At 33.4% G+C, this 23,029-nt stretch overlaps 2 protein-coding genes across 3 annotated transcripts; one reads left to right on the forward strand and one right to left on the reverse strand.

Moving 5' to 3' along the window:
- Positions 1–203: 203 nt before the first annotated feature.
- LOC109338860 (ketol-acid reductoisomerase, chloroplastic-like) lies at positions 204–5,030 on the forward strand. The gene is made up of 10 exons (XM_019576210.1): positions 204–553; positions 652–744; positions 2,108–2,173; positions 2,283–2,423; positions 2,508–2,735; positions 2,851–2,968; positions 3,050–3,189; positions 3,315–3,482; positions 3,569–3,724; positions 4,432–5,030. The coding sequence occupies exons 1-10, from the start codon at positions 278–280 to the stop codon at positions 4,798–4,800; spliced, it is 1,755 nt and encodes a 584-aa protein (XP_019431755.1). The 5' UTR covers positions 204–277; the 3' UTR covers positions 4,801–5,030.
- A 1,298-nt stretch (positions 5,031–6,328) lies between these two features.
- On the reverse strand, positions 6,329–13,378 carry LOC109338859 (bifunctional riboflavin kinase/FMN phosphatase-like). Of its 2 annotated transcripts, XM_019576207.1 has the most exons (12): positions 13,194–13,378; positions 12,685–12,874; positions 11,050–11,180; positions 10,344–10,413; positions 9,900–9,965; positions 8,837–8,988; positions 8,670–8,747; positions 7,681–7,820; positions 7,182–7,272; positions 6,711–6,814; positions 6,660–6,670; positions 6,329–6,502 (listed from the first exon to the last, which is right to left on the reverse strand). In XM_019576207.1, exons 1-10 carry the CDS (start codon positions 13,279–13,281, stop codon positions 6,723–6,725), a joined length of 1,098 nt encoding a protein of 365 aa, XP_019431752.1. In that variant the 5' UTR covers positions 13,282–13,378; the 3' UTR covers positions 6,329–6,502; positions 6,660–6,670; positions 6,711–6,722. The 2 variants fall into 2 exon arrangements, with proteins under 2 accessions (XP_019431752.1, XP_019431753.1); XM_019576208.1 differs by lacking the exons at positions 6,329–6,502; positions 6,660–6,670 and having other exon boundaries at positions 6,711–6,812; positions 7,183–7,272; positions 13,194–13,376.
- Between the last annotated feature and the right edge of the window lie 9,651 nt (positions 13,379–23,029).

Here is a 23,029-nt window from a genome sequence, read left to right on the forward strand (position 1 = left end):
CATCCATAGAAAACATGCATTAACAATAAGTTGTTGAACAAATAGTGTAAAACTTTACTTAATTATTAAGGTTGAAAGTTTAATTATTGGGAAGAACATGAAACATACTACTACTAAATACTAAACATGCACTCAGACTCATACCCAACCCAGCGCACGTTAGTACAATCCCCTCGATGCCCACATATAAAATCCACTGAACCAAAATATGCTATTTTTCAACCACTTCTCTTAGTTGCTATTACTACTGTTTCCACTTCTTCTCCTTTATCCTGCAATGGCGGCTACGACGTCGTTTCCTGCAATCTTCGCCACATCGGAAACCCTAGCTAAACCGGTCACCAGAAGCTTCGCCACCACTAACCTCGCACCTCAACCTTTGTCTTCGAAGCTCAGCTTCAAATCCCCGAGCCTTCGCCGATGCAAGGCCGGCGGTTCTGCCGTGGGTTCTCGGATGGTATCGGCGCCGGCGATTTCGAAATCTCCTGCACTTCTTGATTTCGAAACATCCGTTTTCAAGAAGGAGAAGATTAGCCTCGCGGGAAACGATGAGGTATTAGAAAGCTCTCGATTTCTTTTGAAGCTTTTCTTATGTATTTGATTCTTAGATGTTGAACTTGTTGTGATTGTTGTGTTTTGGATTGATTGCAGTACATTGTTAGAGGAGGTAGGGATTTGTTCCATTTGTTGCCAGATGCTTTCAAGGGGATTAAGCAGATTGGTGTCATTGGTTGGGGATCACAGGTGATTCATTATTCTCTGTCATAAGTTTAACTTATAATGACAATGCTCTTAACAAATCCATATTTTTTGTTTGTCACTCTTCGCATTGGTAAGTCAATTTGGACCATACTTACTTATTTATCATATGTACCACTTGCCAAAATCACCTTACCACACATTGGGTTCGTCATAAATAAGGTATCTTAGAATTAATGTATAAAGTCACACTGTACCCAAGTGAACCGTGTACCACTGTCCCTATCTGATAAGAGGTAACTATGCTTTGGACTTTGGCTAATCCGAGTCGAGCACTCGATCTAGAAAGACTCATTTAAGTGGCAAAGCTCTTTTAGACACTATATTTTCCAATTGCTATTGTTGTAATTCGAGATATTGTTTAAGGGAAACTGAGTTCTTTGTCACTTGAATCAAGCAAATTCTTATATGAATAGAGTATCATATAGCTAACATATGTTTAAAATGTTACAACAGATAGAAATATTGCCAGAGCTAGAGAAAATTGAGATTTCCAAAAATGGTGTGAAGTCTTTGATACAAAGCCATTACGTGGCTTATATAGATATAGACTAGAGGAAGTACGGATTATAAGAATGAAGCTTAGGTCATGTTTGAACTCAAGCAACTCTGAATGAACAGATTTGCACCAAGACACTATTGGGAGAAGAGCAGAATGAGGGAAACACCATGCAAGTGAAACAATAACCTCGAACTGTCTAAGACCTGGGTCTTGTCACTGTTGAGCTCTGCGAACATGGAGGTCAATGTGGCAGATAGAGGGAGTAATCTATGAAAGAGCAAACTCTGAAAATGAATCTACCCAAAAAACCCACAATGAGAGATGGGAATTATTTCATAGAAATGTGGGAAAAGGCACAGAAATGGAAGATGATGGAAATTTTTTGGTTTGTTTATGTTGAGAAAATAAGTGGAAAAAAACAGAGAAGGTGCAAAAGAATAGAAAAAATTGTAAAGGAAATTTTGGAGGGAGACTCTCTTTATGGTGGGTACCATCTAAGCTCTAATATCATGTTCAGAATGTTAAGAGCCAAAGAAAATAGAGAAAATGAAGTCATGACAAAACTTAAAATTTACTAGAATGGTCAAAGTCATTGATAAAATTCCAATATGTTTGATGTGTCTTATATAAAGTATTGTAATTAATGACTAACTAATCAAACATTCATATTAATCAACAACTAACTAAACCATTTGTTAGGAGACCAATAAACATACCATTTATGATGTAATATTGCAAATTTAATATGTGCTTTTCATGTTAATATATTTTATTTTGTTTTAAATTTTGTTGTTGCACAGTACCTAATTTTTGTCATGATTGCTAAATTGGCTCTATATTTACCAGGGCCCTGCTCAGGCACAGAATCTACGTGACTCACTTGCCGAAGCAAAGTCTGACATTGTTGTCAAGGTGTGATTCTGGTTTTCAATTGTTGGTTGGTTCAGTCTTTTTTAGTCAGTATTAAGTTTTGATTATTAATTAACTGGCTGTTAACTTTTTTCCTGTTTTTCAATCACAGATTGGACTCAGGAAAGGTTCTCGTTCATTTGCTGAAGCTCGAGCAGCTGGCTTTTCTGAGGAGAATGGGACTCTAGGTGACATATGGGAAACTATCTCAGGCAGTGATCTTGTATTGCTGTTAATTTCTGATGCTGCACAGGTCAATTAGTTTACTCAATGTTTATTTTGCATCTCGCTTTGGTACCAGATGAAGAATATTTTAACATTTTTCTTTATGATGCAGGCTGATAATTACGAAAAAGTATTCTCCCACATGAAGCCGAACAGCATTCTCGGTCTGTCCCATGGGTTTCTACTTGGCCATTTACAATCAGCAGGACTTGATTTTCCAAAGAACATTAGTGTAATTGCTGTGTGCCCAAAGGGAATGGGTCCGTCTGTGAGGAGGCTCTATGTCCAAGGCAAAGAGGTTAATGGTGCTGGAATTAATTCAAGTTTTGCAGTTCACCAGGTGATTTCTCTTTCGTTGTCTCGTAGCCTCTCCCTACTTAAACTTCCTTATTGTTCTCTTGCTTCTATGTTAATTGATTAATTTATTTTGCTTGGGCAACTATTTTTGCATGCAGGATGTGAATGGGAGGGCAACTGATGTTGCTTTAGGGTGGTCCGTTGCCCTTGGTTCTCCATTCACTTTTGCCACTACATTAGAGCAGGAATATAAGAGTGATATCTTTGGGGAAAGAGGTCCACCTTCGCCAATGTTTTGATTTTTGTCCTTGAAAACTTACTCTGCAACTAATGCTTTTTATGCTTATTGGTTTATAGGCATTTTACTTGGTGCTGTTCATGGAATTGTGGAATCCTTATTTAGGAGATACACTGAAAATGGAATGGGTGAAGATCTGGCTTATAAGAACACCGTTGAAAGCATAACAGGAATTATATCTAAAACCATCTCAACTAAGGTTATATTTTCATGCTCATCTTTTAGTATTAAATTCTTGTTTGATGGCTTTTCCTCCCTGTGCTTGCGCTGGGATATCTGTGTGTTCTGAGTCTGACAACCTCTTGCACTTGTTGGTGTGGATAGGGCATGCTTTCTGTATACAATGCTTTATCTGATGAAGGGAAAAAGGAATTTCAAAATGCTTATAGTGCTTCTTATTATCCCTGCATGGAAATTTTGTACGAGTGCTACGAGGATGTAGCCAGTGGTAATGAGATTCGCAGTGTTGTTCTGGCTGGACGTCGGTTTTATGTAAGGGAAAATTTATTTTCCATCTAGATTAATCAACCTTTGTGTAATAGAATTTAAATTTAAATTATACTCCTATTTTATTGCAGGAGAAAGAGGGTCTACCTGCTTTTCCCATGGGTAACATTGATCAGACCCGCATGTGGAAGGTTGGTGAGCGTGTCAGATCTTCAAGACCTGCCGGGGATCTAGGCCCATTATATCCATTTACTGCAGGTGTCTTTGTGGCACTAATGATGGCCCAGGTACGCTAGGAGTTTCTATGCATGTCTTTTGGGAATTGGATAGCACATATTGTCCACAAGTCCTTGTTTGATTTCAAATTTGGGACTGACAAGTCAACTACTATTGCAAATAAAGCCTTTTCCCATTAGGTTGACTAACAACCCATTCTTAATTTTTGGCCTTGCATTTTTTGGGTCACAACTCTCTGATTATGGGGCTATGTTCCATCCAGTGTGATCATGGTGGCTGTTGCAATGTGGATTGTGGTCGTTGTAGTGTGAATTGTTTTGTGATTAAAAAAAATTGAATTTGATTTGATGCGGCCCAAATGCAGTCCGATGTGTCAGCATTACCGTGATGTGGTTGCGGCAATCACAACAACTGCCATATTGCAGCCACATCAGGTGATGTGTCCGCAATTTGAAACAACGGTTCCATCTTAAACAACTTCCCACTTTTGGTCTTCTTTTCACATGTCTAAATCACGTTAGGCGATATTTTACCATATTGTTTTCCCAACATGTGTTGTTTCTATTTCCTTTCTACTACATTCGTTTTAATATTATTTTTTGTATGTTCGTTCATCTAAAACAATATTTTCACCCCAGTTGCTTCCTCCAACTGCTAGTGGCAAACGATATAAGTTTTAATCTTTGCTAGGGTTGAAGTTGAACATAAACATAACCCTTCTCTTGTCTTAATTTGTGCTTACAATTGGAATTTTCAGATTGAGATCCTGAGGAAGAAAGGACATTCCTACTCTGAAATCATTAATGAGAGTGTGATTGAGTCTGTTGATTCTTTGAATCCTTTTATGCATGCCCGAGGTGTTTCTTTCATGGTTGATAACTGTTCAACCACAGCAAGGTTGGGTTCGAGGAAATGGGCTCCACGATTTGATTACATCATAACCCAGCAGGCCTTGGTAGCAGTGGACAAAGACACACCTATTAACCAGGATTTAATCAGCAACTTTCTGTCTGACCCGGTTCATGGAGCCATAAAAGTTTGTGCGGAACTGAGACCTACAGTGGACATTTCTGTGCCAGCAGATGCAGACTTTGTTCGCCCTGAGTTGCGGCAGTCCAGCAATTAGAACTAGAAGCAATTATCGCTTTTCCTCAGTTGAATCACTTCCAGAATGTCTTTTGTTAAGCGTGGTTCTCCAGTTTTACTTACATGTAAGTTGTGTATCATCTCCTTGTAATGTGCGTCGTAGTATTTATGTTTTCCTATCACGAATGTTGCTTAATGTCCAATTGGAAATACTTTTTAATAAACTGTTTACTAATATATGGGCCATACCGATTGGACTTTAGAGGGAGAGATGTCATAAGGCTTTTAGTATCATAAATTTGTAGTCTGTTGCAATTAATTAAAAATAATAATGGTAAGCCTGCATTCAGATTGATGGTTAAGTGCATCTTTATGCTAAAAGGAATGGCGATTTTAAATTCTCATTGTAACATGGTTTTGAAAACAGATGAGGTTTATAGCCTAGTGTGAAGGGAAAGCAATCTAAGTTTACCAACAAACTCGAGCACAAAGTGTGTTCTTTATGGTTCACAAGGATTAGATTCTGCCTATCGGTTGGGTTACTCTTAAGTGATGTTTGATAGTTTTGATATTAATAAGAATCTCACTATGGAATAAAAAAATTCTTATATTTGGTAGAAGATTTGAAGCAAAGAAAATTTCTGAAGTGGGCCTGTAATTGCTATGTTTTTTTTTTGTTTTTTTGGGTTTCCGTTGATGTTATGTGTGATATGCTTTTAAGTATCATGGACAATTGGGCAAAGCCAATGGGGCTTGCCCGCACTTATTGGGTGGGTAGAACACGGAAAATTTGTCTATCTGCCCTAAAATGTCTGCTTAACATGCCTTATTTGCCTATGGACATTTCCAACGAGCAAAACAAGCTGCCCAAACATTATTAGATAAATAATTGAATATCAAATATGTAAAAAGTATATGTATTCTGTTAAATGTAAGAAAGTTTGTTCCATTTATTACATATGCATTTGTATATTAAATGTAAGAAAGTATTATCATTTTCTTATTATGTATATGCATTTGTATTTTTTATATTATATATATGCATATATATTATTCCTTTTGTATTTTATATGTAAATTATGTACTATGTCTATTGTGTATTGTGTATTATATATTACATTTATATTTTGATATGTATTTTTCCATTTGTATGATTGTTTATTATGATAAATATATTTGTATGTAAATTATATATTGATTATTTTGTATGAAGTGTATATAAATTCCTATAGATTTTTTTGTTTTGTTTAGGACGGTTCGCAAGCTCGCCTTGCCTATGTTTACTTGTTCAGACGCGTATGCCCATGCTTGTTCTAATTTAGATGAGCATTGTCTGAGTATTGTCAGGATGGGCAAGGTAATCCTATCGTCAATACTAGTTTTAAGAGGTAATCCTATCGTCAATACTAGTTTTAAGGTTGGCAATTTAAAATGTAATAGGAACTGCCAATCTTATAGTGCAATTTGTTGTCCATGTGTTGTTGCTTAAAGTAAGCACTTAATTAATCATTGCAAGCATGTGAAGCATGTCCTCATAAATTAGGTCATGTATATCAAACAAAAAATAGACACCTATTTAAAAATAAATTTAACTTTATTAAACAAACAAGTTATCAGAATTTATTTTTAACAGGTTGAATGTTTCTCATTCGTAGCTGAGTATTGGGTATCCAAGAAATCGTTGGAGGAATATCTTGCATTATGCATTAAATGACTACTTATGAAAAAGCTGAATCCAGTTAATTGTAAAATGTATCTACTGACAATGTAAAATTTATACACAGTCAATACATCATTTATCATTCATTATATTACTTTTATTTGAGAATCAATGTCGATTAAAAATAAATTGTAGATGATACAGTAACAGTGTCAGACTTGAATACATCTTATTCTCTACATAATTATGGCTCCCAACTTCTCCAACTAAAAGGTAACCTTGACTTTCGCCTCCAACATTTTCTAAATATAACTGAATGATGGCAAATCCAGTGAAGCTCTCGCAAGGGACTTGTATTCTGTGAGTTTCTCCAACTCGGTTGACGTGAGTTCCTGTTCATGCACGAAAATTTTGACTTTAAAGGGTGCTAGAAAAAATGGTGAAATAAATATATATTTTGGAATTGAATAATACTCTCATCTTTCATATCTACATTTTGTAATTAAAATAAAAATATGCAACAAGCTGAGGCTAATGTAATAAGTAGTACTTTTCGGACTCATGTGATATAATCCGCATTTTAAATCTTATCAAATGGTAACTAACTTGGCCTGAGAGATAACTTGTGTGTGTGTGGTTAGTATTATCCGATCATAAAACTTCTATGATACAAATAATACTGTTTAATGCATCTTTACTCATCATTTTCTCTTTGTTGCAGAAAGAAAACGTCCCAGTTAGATTAGGCCATCAAATCATTACCTTATCCAACGCTTTTATGTAGCCAACAAGATTGATTTCCATCTTCTGCTCAGATTTATCTTCACTGTTATCATCAATAAGGCAAACATTCTGCAAAATGAACCACGATAATTTCCATTAATGAATATTGTACAACCATCATCAAGGTCGAAAGGATAAAACAAAAAATCATTAGCCCATAAATATGTCACAGAAAAACAGTGTAATCCATAATCCATATACTAGGATAAATGTATAATCTGCTCGTAGTAATATGATTTTGGTGGACATAATGACCCAAAGGTGCTAAAGGTATCCACCAGAAGTTCCTAATGTACTATAAAAATGGCGGCGCAGTGTACAAGGCTCTCACCAAGTGAGATTTGGGAGGGTAAATATATGCAATCTTAACTTTGCAAGCAAAAAGACTGTTTCCAGAAGTTGCTGATGATGTACTCATGCACTAAATAAAATTATAACAAAAACAGGAATAACAGAGTTTGAGAATGAACTACTTACTATTTTTTTGTTGGCAAAACCTGGTAAGTGGTCAAAGTTAATGCTAACCAATATCTTTAAGTTCCTCCTATCTGTATCAACCTTGGCCCAACCGATGTATAGTCCAACAACTTGATCAGGAAGAGAAAATGCTGCATTCCCTGTATGAAGGAATTATATTTATCAGATTGATAAAAATTAAAAACTATAATAAAGTATCAAATCAGAAATTGAGGGGATCAGTGGTTATGCAAGATGCTATAAATATGCAAGAATAATCATTTCTCTACTAAGACTGGAGAATGTGTTCTTTGGAGATTATTACTTGTTACTCTAATGTCATAACAGCATCTAATTAGGAATATAAAAAACTCAAGCTCATGAGAAGCATAAAATTCGTTGTTCAAGTTACCACTTTTATTATATCTTAAAGTTAGAGGGCATTAAAGCTTGTTTACTGCTTTCATTATTGATTACACAAAACTTTTACCTGCTTAAGAAGCTAGAATATACACCTATGATTACCATTTATTCTAGAGTTAATACCAATTTCAGTCCCTCATATTTTTTGACCCTACCAATTTGATCCCTCAAATTTTGAAAAAATCCAATATGGTCCCCATAAATTTCAAATGTAGGTTAAATTAGTCATTTTTAACATATTTTACACTACCTGATGGGGACTAATTTGACTTTAAAAGGGACTAATTTAACCCACATTTTAAATTTTTGGAGACCATTGTGGGTTTTTCAAATTTTGAAGGATCAAACTGGTAAAAGCTCGAAAAACATGAGGGACTGAAATACGTATTTACTCTTTATTCTATATACAACTTCATTTCCATTTCTAATATTTTGTAAAAGAAATAGTGAAACTTTTTCTTGTTCACACCATTTCTTTCACAGGAAATTAAGTGAAAACAATGTAACGTTTTTTAAATACAAATGAACACATCAACTAAAAATGAAAATAGAAAACAAACAAAATGCATCCTTAGAGTTTCACAAACCTGTAGTTTCATATAGAGATCCGGTGACGTACAAACCACTCAAATGAATTGGCTCAATAGGCAATGCTTTATCTACCCCTGCCAATATTAGTTTGAAAGATTACACTGATAAGAGAACACAGCATATACAGAAACCAATCAACAGAGGTTAAAACTAAGTGCATTACAGTCATCAAAATGTGGAAGACCCCACAGCTGAGGTTGAAACTCCAAGAGTGAATGAAGCACAACATCAGCTACCACATAACAATCGGCTTCTTTTCGTGATGGTACAGCCACTACCTTCATTTTTGCGGCATTGGCTGCCTGGACACCAACACTGTTAAAGTACATTGCAGATCATGAATTAAATGTGACAAATATGATTTTGCACGAGTTTGATTCGTTGTACAAAAGGTGAATAAAAAACTTGGCAGGAGATGCTGTGAGACTTTCTAATGGCAAAGCATGCGCTATAAATGACATGCTCAATACTTAGAGACAAATTCGTAGTAGCAGCCATCAACTCTGCTGAACATATACATATATCTCTCAAGAACCATCTATACTGTTGAGTGTTCTTTAAAACAATCAAAACTATTTAAAATCACCATTTTAAGAATAGGTAAATTACTTGACAAAAACTTGATTTGTGTTAAATCAGAAAGTACTAGACAAATTGTGCATTATGATTGATGAGCATTTTTTAAAATAATTCAACTCGGAATTCATTGAAATATCTCCTCCAAAACATGCCTGTATGGATATATGTGGGTGATCATAAATTCTCAATAAACAAACAAGTTGACACATTTATAATGTTAATTTATGCAGAAGGAGGTTCATCTAATTGCTGTGTCACATAGACACATACACTTAACAAGTGACACCTTTTGCACTCAACAACCATCCACACATATCAGTGGAAGGCCTTTCAAGAATTGTATATGGGCAAAGGGTAGGTGAGAGAAATATTTCCATTTTAGGGTTCACCACAGGTGGTGCAGTGGCCTCTAGATTAGGGATCATTCTTTAGTTTGAATTCTCTTGCCAACTTTAGATGGTACTCGGCAATCTAACACCAGAAATACTAACACTACCTTGGCCAATATTAAGATATTTACTCCTAGATAATGCAATTAAGATCGTGACAAGTCATGATGTACTCCGTATAGATTCATTGTAAGCTCTGTAAAAAACACGATATCAAATGAATCATGCGTAGTCTTGCAGAAACTTAAGGAAACTTACAAGGAATCCTCAATCACCAGGCAGTTAATTGCATCTACACCCATTTCCTTGGCAGCTTCTTCAAATCTGCAACAACTAGACCTTTTTACTACTATGATCAATTTTGGAAGTGTAATCGGCTCAATTTGAAATTTCTATTAAACAGAATATTGTAAAACTGAGAAATGTGGGAAGATTTGAAGGAAAAGTAATATATTGTCATTGCATGGCATTGAGACAACTGTTATTTGATTAGTATCTTTTTGTCATGAGAACTTCTAAAATTTGGGATGGAGATAAGACTAATTTGCGACTGGAAAATGCTACAGCTGTTCATTGCCATTTACGGTGATAGGTCCAGTTTTACAAAAAAATTATGTTCTCTAAAAGACCTTTGGGAGGTCAAAGTATAAAATGCCATCTACAAGTAGTAATCACGGTATTACTAGTAGCAGAGAGTCTTACAAATAAGGAGAAGGCTTCCCAGATTTAACCTGGTCACTTCCTAGAATAACAGAAAAGCTTTCTTTCCAACCTACAAAAACCAATTTTAGTAAGCATCAAATACAGAAGTTTAAGCAAGAAATTATATCTCAATAAGGCAAAGCAAAAGGTATTCAAGAACTAAATGAAAGCAAAGAAAGAAAAAAGTCACTGGATAATTTTATGGCTCATAAGGGAGTCTGGCCAAGGTAGATCCTTCAGCCAGGAACTACTTAAGCATTTAATATTGTTTAGTTAGTGATCAGGTAAGCTGGAAAGTTTTACAACTTTAAAGTTGTACTATAAGTAAATTTTGTCACAGTTTGGATATTCATTTCAATCTAAAACGTACATCTGAGGAGTAAAATATGATTACTTATCAGTTGGAGAATCTATGTTTTCGTAATTCTGTATAACTCTCAAACATTTCTCCAAATTCTATCATCCATGTTGGTTATGGCTCACTAATATTAGATGCATTGGGCTAATCATTTAATTCATTAAAAAACCTTAAGCAAAAGGAAAAACAAATATGTAGTTATCTTGTCAGAAGTTACTTAAGAAACACAAAGTTCAAGATGTTGAGTAATTAATTCAGAATTAATAACTAGAATGGCAAGCTTATTCTTTATACCCCTTGAAATAGAAAGACAAATGAACAACTGCTAGCCAGGCAACAGAAAACAACCTTTATGATGAGAAATTTTTGCTTCTATGTATTCATGTATGGAGTTTGAAGCTAGAGCCAATGGCACTCTGTTTTTCTGGAGATGTTTGATAAGTCGGTTAGCACCGGGCAATGCTTTGGCGTCTGCCCACCTAAATCAATTTATGATTTGAGAATAAGAACCAGTGAATGTGTATGTCAGCAACACAAATAACAGTGAGCTTCCAACCATTTTGACCAATTGAAAATTGTAAAACCACTTCAAAATGTGCATTTACTTTTAAAACATGTTAATAAATGGTATGTCTTGCTGTGCTCTACCAGGTTAATGAGCCTCCTTCCTATAGATACAGTATATAATCCCCAAACCGAAACATCTGTTTAATTTCCCCAAATGTTAAAATGTAATGAGACACTTTCAAATATAATTAGCTGCTCTACACACATAGGTTAAGTGTACTTCAAAACATCTGCATAATAATCTAGGTTGTGAGTTGAAAATCTTAAAAACTATCATCTTTGTATGCAAAATAAAATAAAACATTTCTTACTAGTTAGCAATTACTATTTAGAAATGAACAACCTATGTAGTGTTTCAAGTATCAAAATGTCCTTGTAACAACATGAACCTCTTAGTGAAGCCAGCAATCTAGAACCCTTCGATGTTGGGGGAGCTTCAGAGTCGCACTCACCCCAAAGCTACAACTGATAGCTTTTGCCCAAATTGGCTTTTAAACCATACCAAATACAGAAACAAACACTCACTCAATCTTCCACCCAAGTTAGAAACATTGATATGAACATACCAAATTTCCTACACCATTTAAACCAGTAAACTACATGTACATGACAGGTAAAATGTGTACTAAGTGGTGAATTGGGATATTAATTTACAAACAATGTTATCTGTACATTTGGTCTGTACATCTAATGGCTATGCTTAGCATTTTGGGAAAAGAAGGAAGAGAAGCACTATTTAACATCCTTGTTATTTCCCTTTTCTTTCACAAAAAATTGTAGGTATAGTCTTGTAGGAGTGAGATATAAAAACTAAATGTACATATAAAATTGCTCATTAATCTATTACCATCAGTGTTTTGGCTGTTGCTATCACATTGCAGTTATATTGCATTCACTACAATTCCAGAAAATTGTGAGAAAATGTGATAGCTTAGTAGTAACGACTTACTACAATCTATGGTTATAAGTCTATGGGGTCGTGGATTCAAGTTACGGGAGGCTCCCTTTGGATGGAATAGAATAGTACAAGGATATTTAAGCTTAAAGGGTGACTCTCAATAAATTCATTGGCTAAAGGGGTAACATGTCAAGGCTAGGGCGTTACATTAAAAAATAGCTTAGTGGTAGGGACTCAATGATATATTTGGCTATTATTCCTTGAGGTCATGGGTTCGAGCCGCAAAAGACTCTCTTTAGGGAATAAAATATGATAATGAGTATTTAAGCTTAAAGGGTGACAAATTTCGTAAATTCATAGTTGAGAGGGGTAGCTTATCAAGGATAGGGTGATATATTGCAGAAACTCCAGAGACTAAGTCGCAACTTGCGGATTGCAACTGATTGCCATATTAGAAATGATTCTAACCTCATAGACTTATGATGCATTTACTATTGATCTTATCTATTAAATGTTACCTTTCCCTGTAGTGAGGTGTGATCTCTTCGATAAATTGATCAGGTGTTAATGGGAGTTCGTAGTCCTTAACGAATATAGCTGCTGACTCTTTCTGTGTCATCCCCAACCTCTTCTTCCCTTCCTTCTCCATGTCCAATTCTTTCCCATACTTTGCCAAAAATTCAGTCAATACATATCTTCCCGCCCTTCCTATAGAAAAATCATCAACACATATGCAGTGTCAAAGAGAGTGAGTGTACTGACCACGATGTCCCAGGTTGAAATCCTGAAAATAGCTGAGCTAAGGCTGCATACATTTATCTTTCCCACCCATTAAGTATCCATTTGCGAGTTAGATTTTGGAGGAGAAGAAAAAAATGAAGACTTCAGAGCCATGAAATACCCTTAAGATGACTCTACCAACACTCAACTCGCAAACAGACGTAGACTGGGCCGCACTAAAAACACAAGAACACAACAGAAACAAAGTTTCACCAACGATATGGATGAACTAGAATTAGAAGAATACCGGTGTCTACAAGTGTGCCATCCAAGTCAAATATAACAGCCAAAATCTTGGTACCTTTATTGCAACCGAAGTCAGAGCAGCAGCTCATGGCAGCAACTAAGTGAAGTCTCTATAAGTGGTAGAAAAAATGTGTGGTATAAAATTATAAATACAACATATAAGGGAACTCGGAAGGCATTGGATTTTATTATTCCAAAACATGAGTAGCAGACTAGCATTTCATATATTGGATGATTCTTGATGCTATGGCCTATGGGATATGGGCAAAGCCGGCCCTACCAGTGGGTGGCACGGGGCCACAATTAATGGGACCCAAAAAAAGTTTTTATCTTCACACTTAATTTTACTCTACATGATAAAAAGTATGCTTCTACATTTATTTTTTAATATTTGTTTATTATGATTCTGAATATAAATTTATTTAATTAGAAGTGATGAGTAAGTCAAAACATCTACTTCACATCATAGTTATTTATTTTATGAAAATCTAATCAGTTAGATCTACTCATTAATTCAAACCATAGGATTTTCATAAAATAAATTGCTAAGATAGAACATGTATAATTAAAATAAGAGGCTTGACTTAGGTGAACAAAGTATAATATTGTTAATAAATTGACCCAAAAATATTTTGGATTCAAATCTCCAATAATAAAAAAATAATTGAGCCTAAAAAGAAATGTATCTTACATCTTCACAATTTATATGGTACACTTTTTGTTTAAAAATTATAAAAAACATATTATTATATTAAATTATTTCAATAAGTATTCATTTTATTTTTCTTATTACAACTTACTATGGACCTTTAATTTTATTTAGACTTAAGAATACAAATTTCACATAATTATATTAACAAAAATATTAAGACTACTTAAATTGCAAGTTAGAATATTTTTTTATTTAAATTAATAACAACCCCAATCACATGATTGGTTGGTCCAAGACATACATGTCGGAAAAAGATTATTGCAAATGAAAGCATTAACCATGAGGAGTAAATTATACCCTGTATTTTATTAAAATTATACAAATTAATTCTTTATATATATATTATTCTAACTACACTGCATTAGAAATAATTGTGATCTTTTAAATAAAAAGGATAATGAGTGTACTTAAATTAAACAAAATATAATATATTACGAAAATAAATCCAAATAGAAGTTAATATATTTTCATTATTTTTGGTTCATTACAAAATGCATTAATAATTCTAAGAGGAAATATTATTTAAATCACTTTTCTATTGTAACAAACAAAAATAACAAATATGTATTGACTGATACAATATTTAAATTTGTGTTCACAATATATTATATTTTATATAACTGAATTACATTTATCATATTTTTTGGGTTAAAAGATTATACTTAGGTTTACTAATATATATAAATTACTGCGTTTATATAGGTGTAAAATTGGGGTAGGTCAGTTATATATTTCCACTAAAAAGTCAGGAATTGTGAGTTACGGGAGAGATTTAACCTCATTGTACTACGAATTTTCATAACTCGAACTTCAACGGTGCATATGCACCATTAGATTGTAGCTTGTCCTAACCAAATTTCTTTACACTTTCTCATTATGTCACACACGTATGTAACAAGTTATCATACCCTCATCTTGTTCTTCAAGTCAAGCATAGATTCCTAGTTATAGTAGGTAAGGTGAACAGCATGATCCTGTGGATATTCCATCCACTCTCTTAATATGAAGGAATATAAGCATCCTCCAAATAATTATATACACAACACAAGTGTATATCTCCTTTGAAGTTACACGTGAAAAAGACCTCAAGCAATAGCTTCACGTACCTTTCGGTGGCCTAAAATTAAGAGAAAGAAATTATAAGAGTTTTTTATATAGTTACTGAATCATTTAATATTTATATTTAATTAGTATTGACTTTTAAATTTAAGTAAAATAAATGACTAGCAAATAATGTGTTTTGTATGTATAAATCTAATAGTACATAAATATTATACTCAATTTTATGAATGCATATCTAATATGAAAATAGAGAACACTTGCATGAGATATTGTAGTTCATATAAGTATTATTAATTAAATACTAAAAAGGGTGGCATGATAAAAAGACTCTCATGTAATATAGAATATGAGAATAATATAATTTTAACATCCGAACCATATAAACTATTGGTTATAAATTTATAATTTATAATTTAGGTGAACATCATATATTTAATACAATTATATTGACTATTTATTTTGGATTACAAAATAGTAATCTAATTTTTGACAACGCATTGAACTTCTAAAATTGATAATGGGAAGTTAACACATAAGGAATGGTTATGGTCCCCATGATACTAAATCACAAATAGTTTTCACCTCTCCCCATCAGAGAGAAAACAAATGTCCCAAAAGAAATTAAAGATTTGGTTGAGGAAGACCATCACATCAAAACTCTCTCAAAATGTATACCAAAGGAGTAGATCAGAGAGCATGAATTCAGAGATTCAGGTATGACTTTGTATCATTGTTTTATATTATTTATGAGAATCATGAGATTCAAGATCATATGATTGATATTTCACCAATCATCAGGAAATATCTAACAAATGGTATTAGAGCTTTAGGTTCTGAATTTTATGGTTCTCCGTTAAAGATGTTTTTCCCCAATTTTTTGAACCATAATTTTTTAAATTTAGGGATTTTTATGTTTCCACTATTGGTTATAAAAATTGGGTATTTAGGAATAATAAGGATAACTTTTATCCGCTTCTGTGAATTTAAATAATGAGTAATTTGTATTACGAATTCTTGCAACATGTGTTAAAATATATATTCAATGCATGAACATTACATTAACTTTTATGACTCTGTTATGCAATATGTATATGATATGTGCACTAATACTTTACTATTGGACATTGACTTTTGTCACTTTACAATTTTGTAATTTGTTAAAGTATATGTATAAGATATATATGTGTTCAGATGTATTTTTTATTTTATACATATACAATCTGGAATTCATGACCTTGTATATATTGTGAATTAAAATCTACATATATACATATGTAATTGTTTCCAACTTGAGGTTGTTGTGATGTCTGAAATTAATGATTAAAGTTAATATATATAATGATTAAAGTTAATGCTTAAAATTATATATACTTTACTGTGTTAGTGTGTCTTTACTATGTTAGTGTGTGAAAGCATATATATATATATATATATATATAGTGTTACATACATGTTTTAAGATATGCATGATTAGAAATGACAAAAAAACCCGTACCCATGGGTAAAACTCATACGAGCACGGGTACAGGTCACAAACAGGTACCCGCGAGTTTCTAAAAATAGTCGTGGTACATACGGGCGAGTATGGGTGTTATGGTATCCGCAGCCTCAGGTACCCGTTATTTAAATGATTAATATATTATATTTACTTAAAATAAAAAGTACACTATCCTAACGTTCACTACGCTAGAGTTACCATTCAACATTGCTTATTTTAGATGTATAACAACACTTTTGGGCACTTTCTGTTTGACCGCAGTAGTATATGGTCATCATTAACAACGTTTCGCAAACGTTGTTGTATTGGTTATATACCACAACACAACACACAAGAAGCGATGTCATATAGTGGATCAATACAACAACACATCGTCCATAAAGCATTGCCATATCGGTCTTACATAAACAATGCATTTTATAGGTCTTATTAACATCACTTGTTGTTGCGCTGTTGAAGTTCATATATTTAACAACGCAATAACATAAAAGTGCTGTTATATTATTCATAAATTTTCTCCACATCACCTTAATACAATAATGCATCATACACATAGAGTTGTTGTATTAATAATGTACAACATCACTTTCTATAAAAAGCGTTGTTGTAGATATCCTTTACAACAGCGCCTGCCAGGGCTTCCCCTAGAATTCGCTGTTGATTTTTATAAATTAATACCTGCATATATATTTATTAGAAGAACATACATTCTCAACATCACAGACATTCTCAACAGCACAACCATTTATACATTCTGAACAGCGCAGACACATTAATACAAGCCAGAAGTTTGTTTTATTAACATCAATACAATACAAAATACAAATAATAAATATCATGTCAATCATGTTTTGATAGAGTACATAATTACAAATAAACAAAATTACACAAATTACAAAGAAGCAATGTTATACAAATTACAAACAATCAAAATTAAGCTATAATTATACAAAGACTACTTGCATCTACTTTTTCCTTTTCTTTGATTGTTTTTGTCTTGTAGGGTCATCCTTGTTTGGAGGAGCATATTGATTTACCCAAAGCCTTTCATCGTGATCATCTCTTATATATAAATTATCATCCATAGTTGGTCCGGTCTCACGCGACTGATATGTCCCAAAAAAAGGATCATCTTCATCACTATCGTCATATTCTTGGTCATCAATATTATTGACGATTATTTTATTAGTTAAAAGAAGAATGGACCATTTCATATCAGCTGGGTCACTAACATAGAATACTTGTTGAGCTTGTGATGCTAGAATAAATGACTCATCTTTATATCTTGGCCTATTAAGATCCACCTGCATGAACCCTAACTCATCAACTAAGAAGCCATTGTCATTATCAACCCACATACAATAAAAAAACGATATCTGAAACATTGTGTAATCCAATTCCCATATTCTTTCAATCACCCTAAAGTATGACATGTTTGCATATATTGGGTTTCTATCTTTTGTACTTGACATGTGTAAAGTTTGAGCAACAAGAGTCACACCACTATTTTGCATTTTAATTTGATCATCTTGTTTTTTCATATAAAATGTGAACATATTAATTAGTTTAGGTCCATAAATTAATATAGATAACATCACATATTTGAGCTTCATGCATAGAGAATGAGGTAGGTTGTTTATCACCAACATCACTGACCATGTATTGTGGGAGCAACTTTGAACATTATGTTGGTTAATTCCATATGTTGATAATGCAAGGCGTAGATTTCTTGATTTTTGACCAAAACTAGGATAGTCGTGATCAATTTTTCTCAATTGAGGAGAATCTGCAGGATGCCGAAGCTTGCCATCTTTAATCCTTACTTCATCATGCCATGTCAACATCTTTGCATATTTGGCATTGCTAAACATACACTTGAATCTTGCTTTGATGGGAAAATACCATACAACCTTTTTGAGAATTTAGTCTTCCTTCTTATATCGTGATGCATTACATTTAAGACAAAACTTTAATGAAGCATACTCATTATAAAATAAGATGCAATCATTTTCACAAGCATGTATCCTAGTTTAGTGCATGCCTATGGAGCGTAACATTGGTTTTGCATCATAGGTTCGAGAAGGGAGCACATTATCTTCCAGCAACATATCCTTCAAAAGTGCAAACAAGTCAGTGAAACTCTTATCAGTCCATCCATTAACAGATTTCAACTTATACAACCTTGACATCGCTGCCAATCTTGTAAATTTAGTACAACTATCATATAATGGTTTCTCAGCATCACTTATCAATCGCTGAAACATCTCAAGGCAATCCTAAAGATCCTCTTCAACAATGTTTGTCATTTCCTCGAAACACTCGTCTTCATATGCATTTGTGTAGTTGTCTTTCATATGTATCTCATCATCACAATCCATAACGTCTCTCTTCTCACTATTTCTTGTCCAACATGTGTAACTTTGATCAATATGTGACACTCTAAATGAACTTTTAACTCATTTGGAGTAATTCGGTTTGAGTAACAACATCTTAAGCAATGACATACAGTTCTATTAGGGTTTTCAACATTCTCAATTGGAAACCTAACAAATGATTTCACTCCTTCTTCATAGTCCTTCGTCAATCGATTGACACTCATCCATTTTCGATCCATTTTCTATTAAAAAATAATATAATGGGCATAAATTCCTAAAGCTTGGAGTTAAGCTCACCAAGCAGAGCAAATGCATTATTATTTAATTAAAAATGGGGGAAGTCTAACTCATAATGTAAGCTAAATGAGTCAGAATTTGGAAACCCCAACTTAATACAAGCTAAATGAGTGAAATCACTCAATACAAGCTAAATATAATGTAATTAAAAATACAAATAACTATAAGAAAAACTCACTTTCAATTCGGTGTTGAATGCATGAATGATGATTTTTAGGTTAAACGAGTGAAGGATTTTCGAAATCGATGTTGAATGATTTTCGTGTTGAATGAGTGAATGATTTGTAGTATTGAATGAGTGAATGATTTGTAGTATTGAATGAGTGAATGATGATAAGGTTGAATGATTGTCGCGATCGATTTTGAGAGTAAATGAGTTTCGCTACTGAGTAAATGAGTGTTGGGATTGCTGATGAATGTGTGAGAATGCGGAAACATTTTAATTTTGTAGGGTTTGATAGTATCTTCAACAACTCATAATGAAGATGACCCTATCAATGATACATAATCAACAACGCACAGTGAAGATGGTGTTGTCAATGATATCTAATCAACAACGCAATCTTAAGGAAACGTTGTGGAAGAACTCCCCATTCAAATATAAAGAATGTAAGTGTTCCACAACGCAATTTTAAGGAAACATTGTGGAAGATATAATAATTTTTTTACTAATTCATTTTTTTAATGAAATTCAAATTAGTAATTACATTATGGCATTCGACTAATGACAATTAATTAAATATATAGAACAATTAATAATGACAATAAATAACATTCAAACAATTAATCGATTAAGCACTATGTTATGCGATTAAGTGCATAAGAAATATTTTTGTTGATCATATCGACAATGCTTTTTATCGAATGTGCAGTTGTATAGCTAAAAGAGAATAAATGAGAGATAAGTATTCAATAGTACTTTTTTGTGAATGCGCTGTTGAGTTCAACATAACCAACAACGTTTTTTTTGTGAATGCCTTGTTGAATTCAACATAATCAATAACGCATTATTAAAAAAACGCTGTTGTATAGGTATAACGACATCACATTCATAAAAAAAGCGTTGTCAAAGACCATTATTCCTAATTCTACATAGTTACGCACACAACAAAAAATAACCTGAATACATACAGAAACAGAACATAACAACAAAATGAAAGCACACAGAAACACAAAATGACAACTATATGAATACAACTGAATTTAAATATTGAACATTAATTACACTGTAATGTTTACATAAACATATATTACATAGACCAAATCATATACATTACGTTAAACATTAATTGAATTCCCTAAGCTACAATCTGTGCAAAACTAATCTACTCTGCATTTAACTATGATTTGTCAACAGAACTAAGTACAAACTTTGACCATTATTCTCTAATCTGGTTGACTCGGTAATCTATATATGATTTGCCAACAATCTTGATTTAATTAGTTGGCCATTGTTGAATGATCTCCTTCATGAATTTTTGAAAGTGCAAAGTGTCAAGGATAACACTAGCATGTCTTTGCCTATATTTTGATGAAGACAAGGGTTTAACAATCAATAGGCCTTATGCTTATTTGGTCATTCCTCTCAAATTGGTTTAATTCTTCTTGCATAGCAAGAACCCAGTGTTCATCCTCGATTGCATCATCAATCTTGGAGGGTTCTATATGAGAGACGAAGGTCATGTTCAGACAAGCATCAAGCATTCTACAAGTAGTTATACCTTTACTTATATCACTGATGATGTTGTCAATAGGATGATTTCGACGAGTTCTCCATTCTTTTGGTAGATCAGAGTGAATATGCTCTTCTTAAGAAGATAGATTATCATCCATTCTCAATTCTTCAGGATCAGTTGTAATATCAACAATAGAATTTATATCAACAATAGAATTTTCTTTAGCAGGGGAACTTGGCAAGTCGTCTTCATCACAAGATATCACATCTTTTAGTACAGGATTGGTTTCATCAAAAGATACATGAACAGATTCTTTCATGGCTAGAGTTCTTTTATTAAAGACTCTATAAGCTTTACTCGTGAGAGAATAGCCAAGGAAAATTCCTTCATCAACTTTTGCATCAAACTTTTCCAAGTTATCCTTACCATTGTTTAGAACAAAACATTTACAACAAAAAATATGCAGATGAGAAATGTTTGGTTTTCTATCTTTGAAGAGTTCATAGGGGGTTTTCTTAAGAATAGGTCTTATAAGAACTCTATTCGAAACATAACACACAGTGCTAACAGCATCAGCCCAAAAATATTTTGGGAATTTAGTTTCATTTAACATTGTTCGAGCCAGTTCTTCTAAGGACCGGTTCTTTCTCTCTACAACACGATTTTGTTGAGGTGTTCTAGGAGAAAAAAAATTATGGTTGATCCTAAAATCATCGCAGAATGCTTCAAAAGAAGAGTTTTGAAATTCTCCCCCATTATCATTTCGTATAGGAGCGATTTTTAGAGATTTTTCATTATGAACTCTTTTAGCATAAATGCTAAAGGCTTTGAATGCCTCATTTTTATGAACTAAGAATAGAGTCAAAGTATATCTAGAAAAATCGTCCACCATAACAAGAGCATAATAATTACCACCAAAATATTTTGTCCTTGATGGACCAAATAAATCCATATGAAGTAATTGTAATGGTCTATCAGAAGAAACCATGTGCTTTGGTTTGAAAGAGGTTTTTGTTTGTTTACCCATTTGACAAGCACTACATAGTTTGTCTTTAACAAACTTCATTTTGGGTAAACCAACAACTAAATATTTCTTAATGAGTTTATTCAAATGTTCCATGTGAATGTGAGCAATTCTTCTATGCCAAAGTCATGCATCATGATTATCATTTGCTACTAAACATGTTATAGGTAAAGCAGAATCCATGTCAATCCTATATATATTATTTATTCTCTTACCAATAAGTTTAGAATTATTAGAATCCTTACTTTCAATGATGCACTTATCTGGGTAGAACGCCACATGAAATCCTTTGTCGCATAATTGACTTATGCTTAGAAGGTTGTGCTTGAGTCCTTCAACATATAGTACACCTTCTATAGTTGTTGAGGGTGGCTTTCCAATTCTACCAACTCCAGGAATTTTTCCCTTCTTGTTATCACCATATGTGACATATCCTTTGTCCCTTTGAGTCAGGATAGAGAATTTACTTTTATCGTCCGTCATGTGTTTTGAGCAGCCACTATCCAAGTACCATAAATTTCAGGCGGCTCTCAAATTTTCCTACAAAACAAATTAAGTTTTGTTAGGAATCCAATATTCTTTGGATCCTAGATGGTTAGTACCTTTCTCAACCCATCTAAATTTTCCTAAGGGTACACCATATTTTCTAATCATGCACGTGTTTGGTGTATGCCTATGAAAGTTACGGTATGTGCATATGGTTTGATGAATGTGTATCCTCGATTTTTCAAATGCATGGATACTTTTCTTTTGGACACTTGGTTTCTTAAAACCATGGCTTTTTGAATATCCAAGACCTATTCGGTCTGTTGAGTGTCTTTGATCATTAATAGTCTTTTCTAAACTTTTACCACTCTTGTTTAGGTTATTAAGTTCAAGATTTAATGTTGATACTTTATTTTCAAGAGTGATGCATTTTTGACAAGAGGATGATGAAGGTATGTTTCTAAATGCATTTTAACTCAGACTTTTGTTTTAGAAACATTTTTGTTAATTTGACATATACATCATGCAAGTCATTAAATGCAGATTGAAATTCAGAAGAAGAAAATAGATTAGAGTCGTTTACCTCTTCATCATCAGAATGATGAGATGCCATAAGTGATAGATGTGCTTCCTTTTCGTTTTCTGTTTCAGATGCAAAACTGGTATCATTGTCTTCCCAAGCAATGTATGCTCTTCGTCCAGTCTTC

The sequence above is a fragment of the Lupinus angustifolius genome, unplaced genomic scaffold (genome assembly GCF_001865875.1).
Source record: "Lupinus angustifolius cultivar Tanjil unplaced genomic scaffold, LupAngTanjil_v1.0 Scaffold_45_124, whole genome shotgun sequence".
NCBI classification, from domain to species: Eukaryota; Viridiplantae; Streptophyta; class Magnoliopsida; order Fabales; family Fabaceae; genus Lupinus; species Lupinus angustifolius.

Coding starts and splice junctions, on each gene's coding strand:
- LOC109338860 (XM_019576210.1), top strand. CDS start 278: ATGGCGGCTACGACGTCGTTTCCTGCAATCTTCGCCACATCGGAAACC. Junction 745..2,107: donor TCATTGGTTGGGGATCACAG/GTGATTCATTAT, acceptor TATATTTACCAG/GGCCCTGCTCAGGCACAGAA. Junction 2,174..2,282: donor AGTCTGACATTGTTGTCAAG/GTGTGATTCTGG, acceptor TTTCAATCACAG/ATTGGACTCAGGAAAGGTTC.
- LOC109338859 (XM_019576207.1), bottom strand. CDS start 13,281: ATGAGCTGCTGCTCTGACTTCGGTTGCAATAAAGGTACCAAGATTTTG. Junction 9,966..10,343: donor GGGAAGCCTTCTCCTTATTT/GTAAGACTCTCT, acceptor TAGTTGTTGCAG/ATTTGAAGAAGCTGCCAAGG. Junction 8,748..8,836: donor TCTTCCACATTTTGATGACT/GTAATGCACTTA, acceptor TAATATTGGCAG/GGGTAGATAAAGCATTGCCT.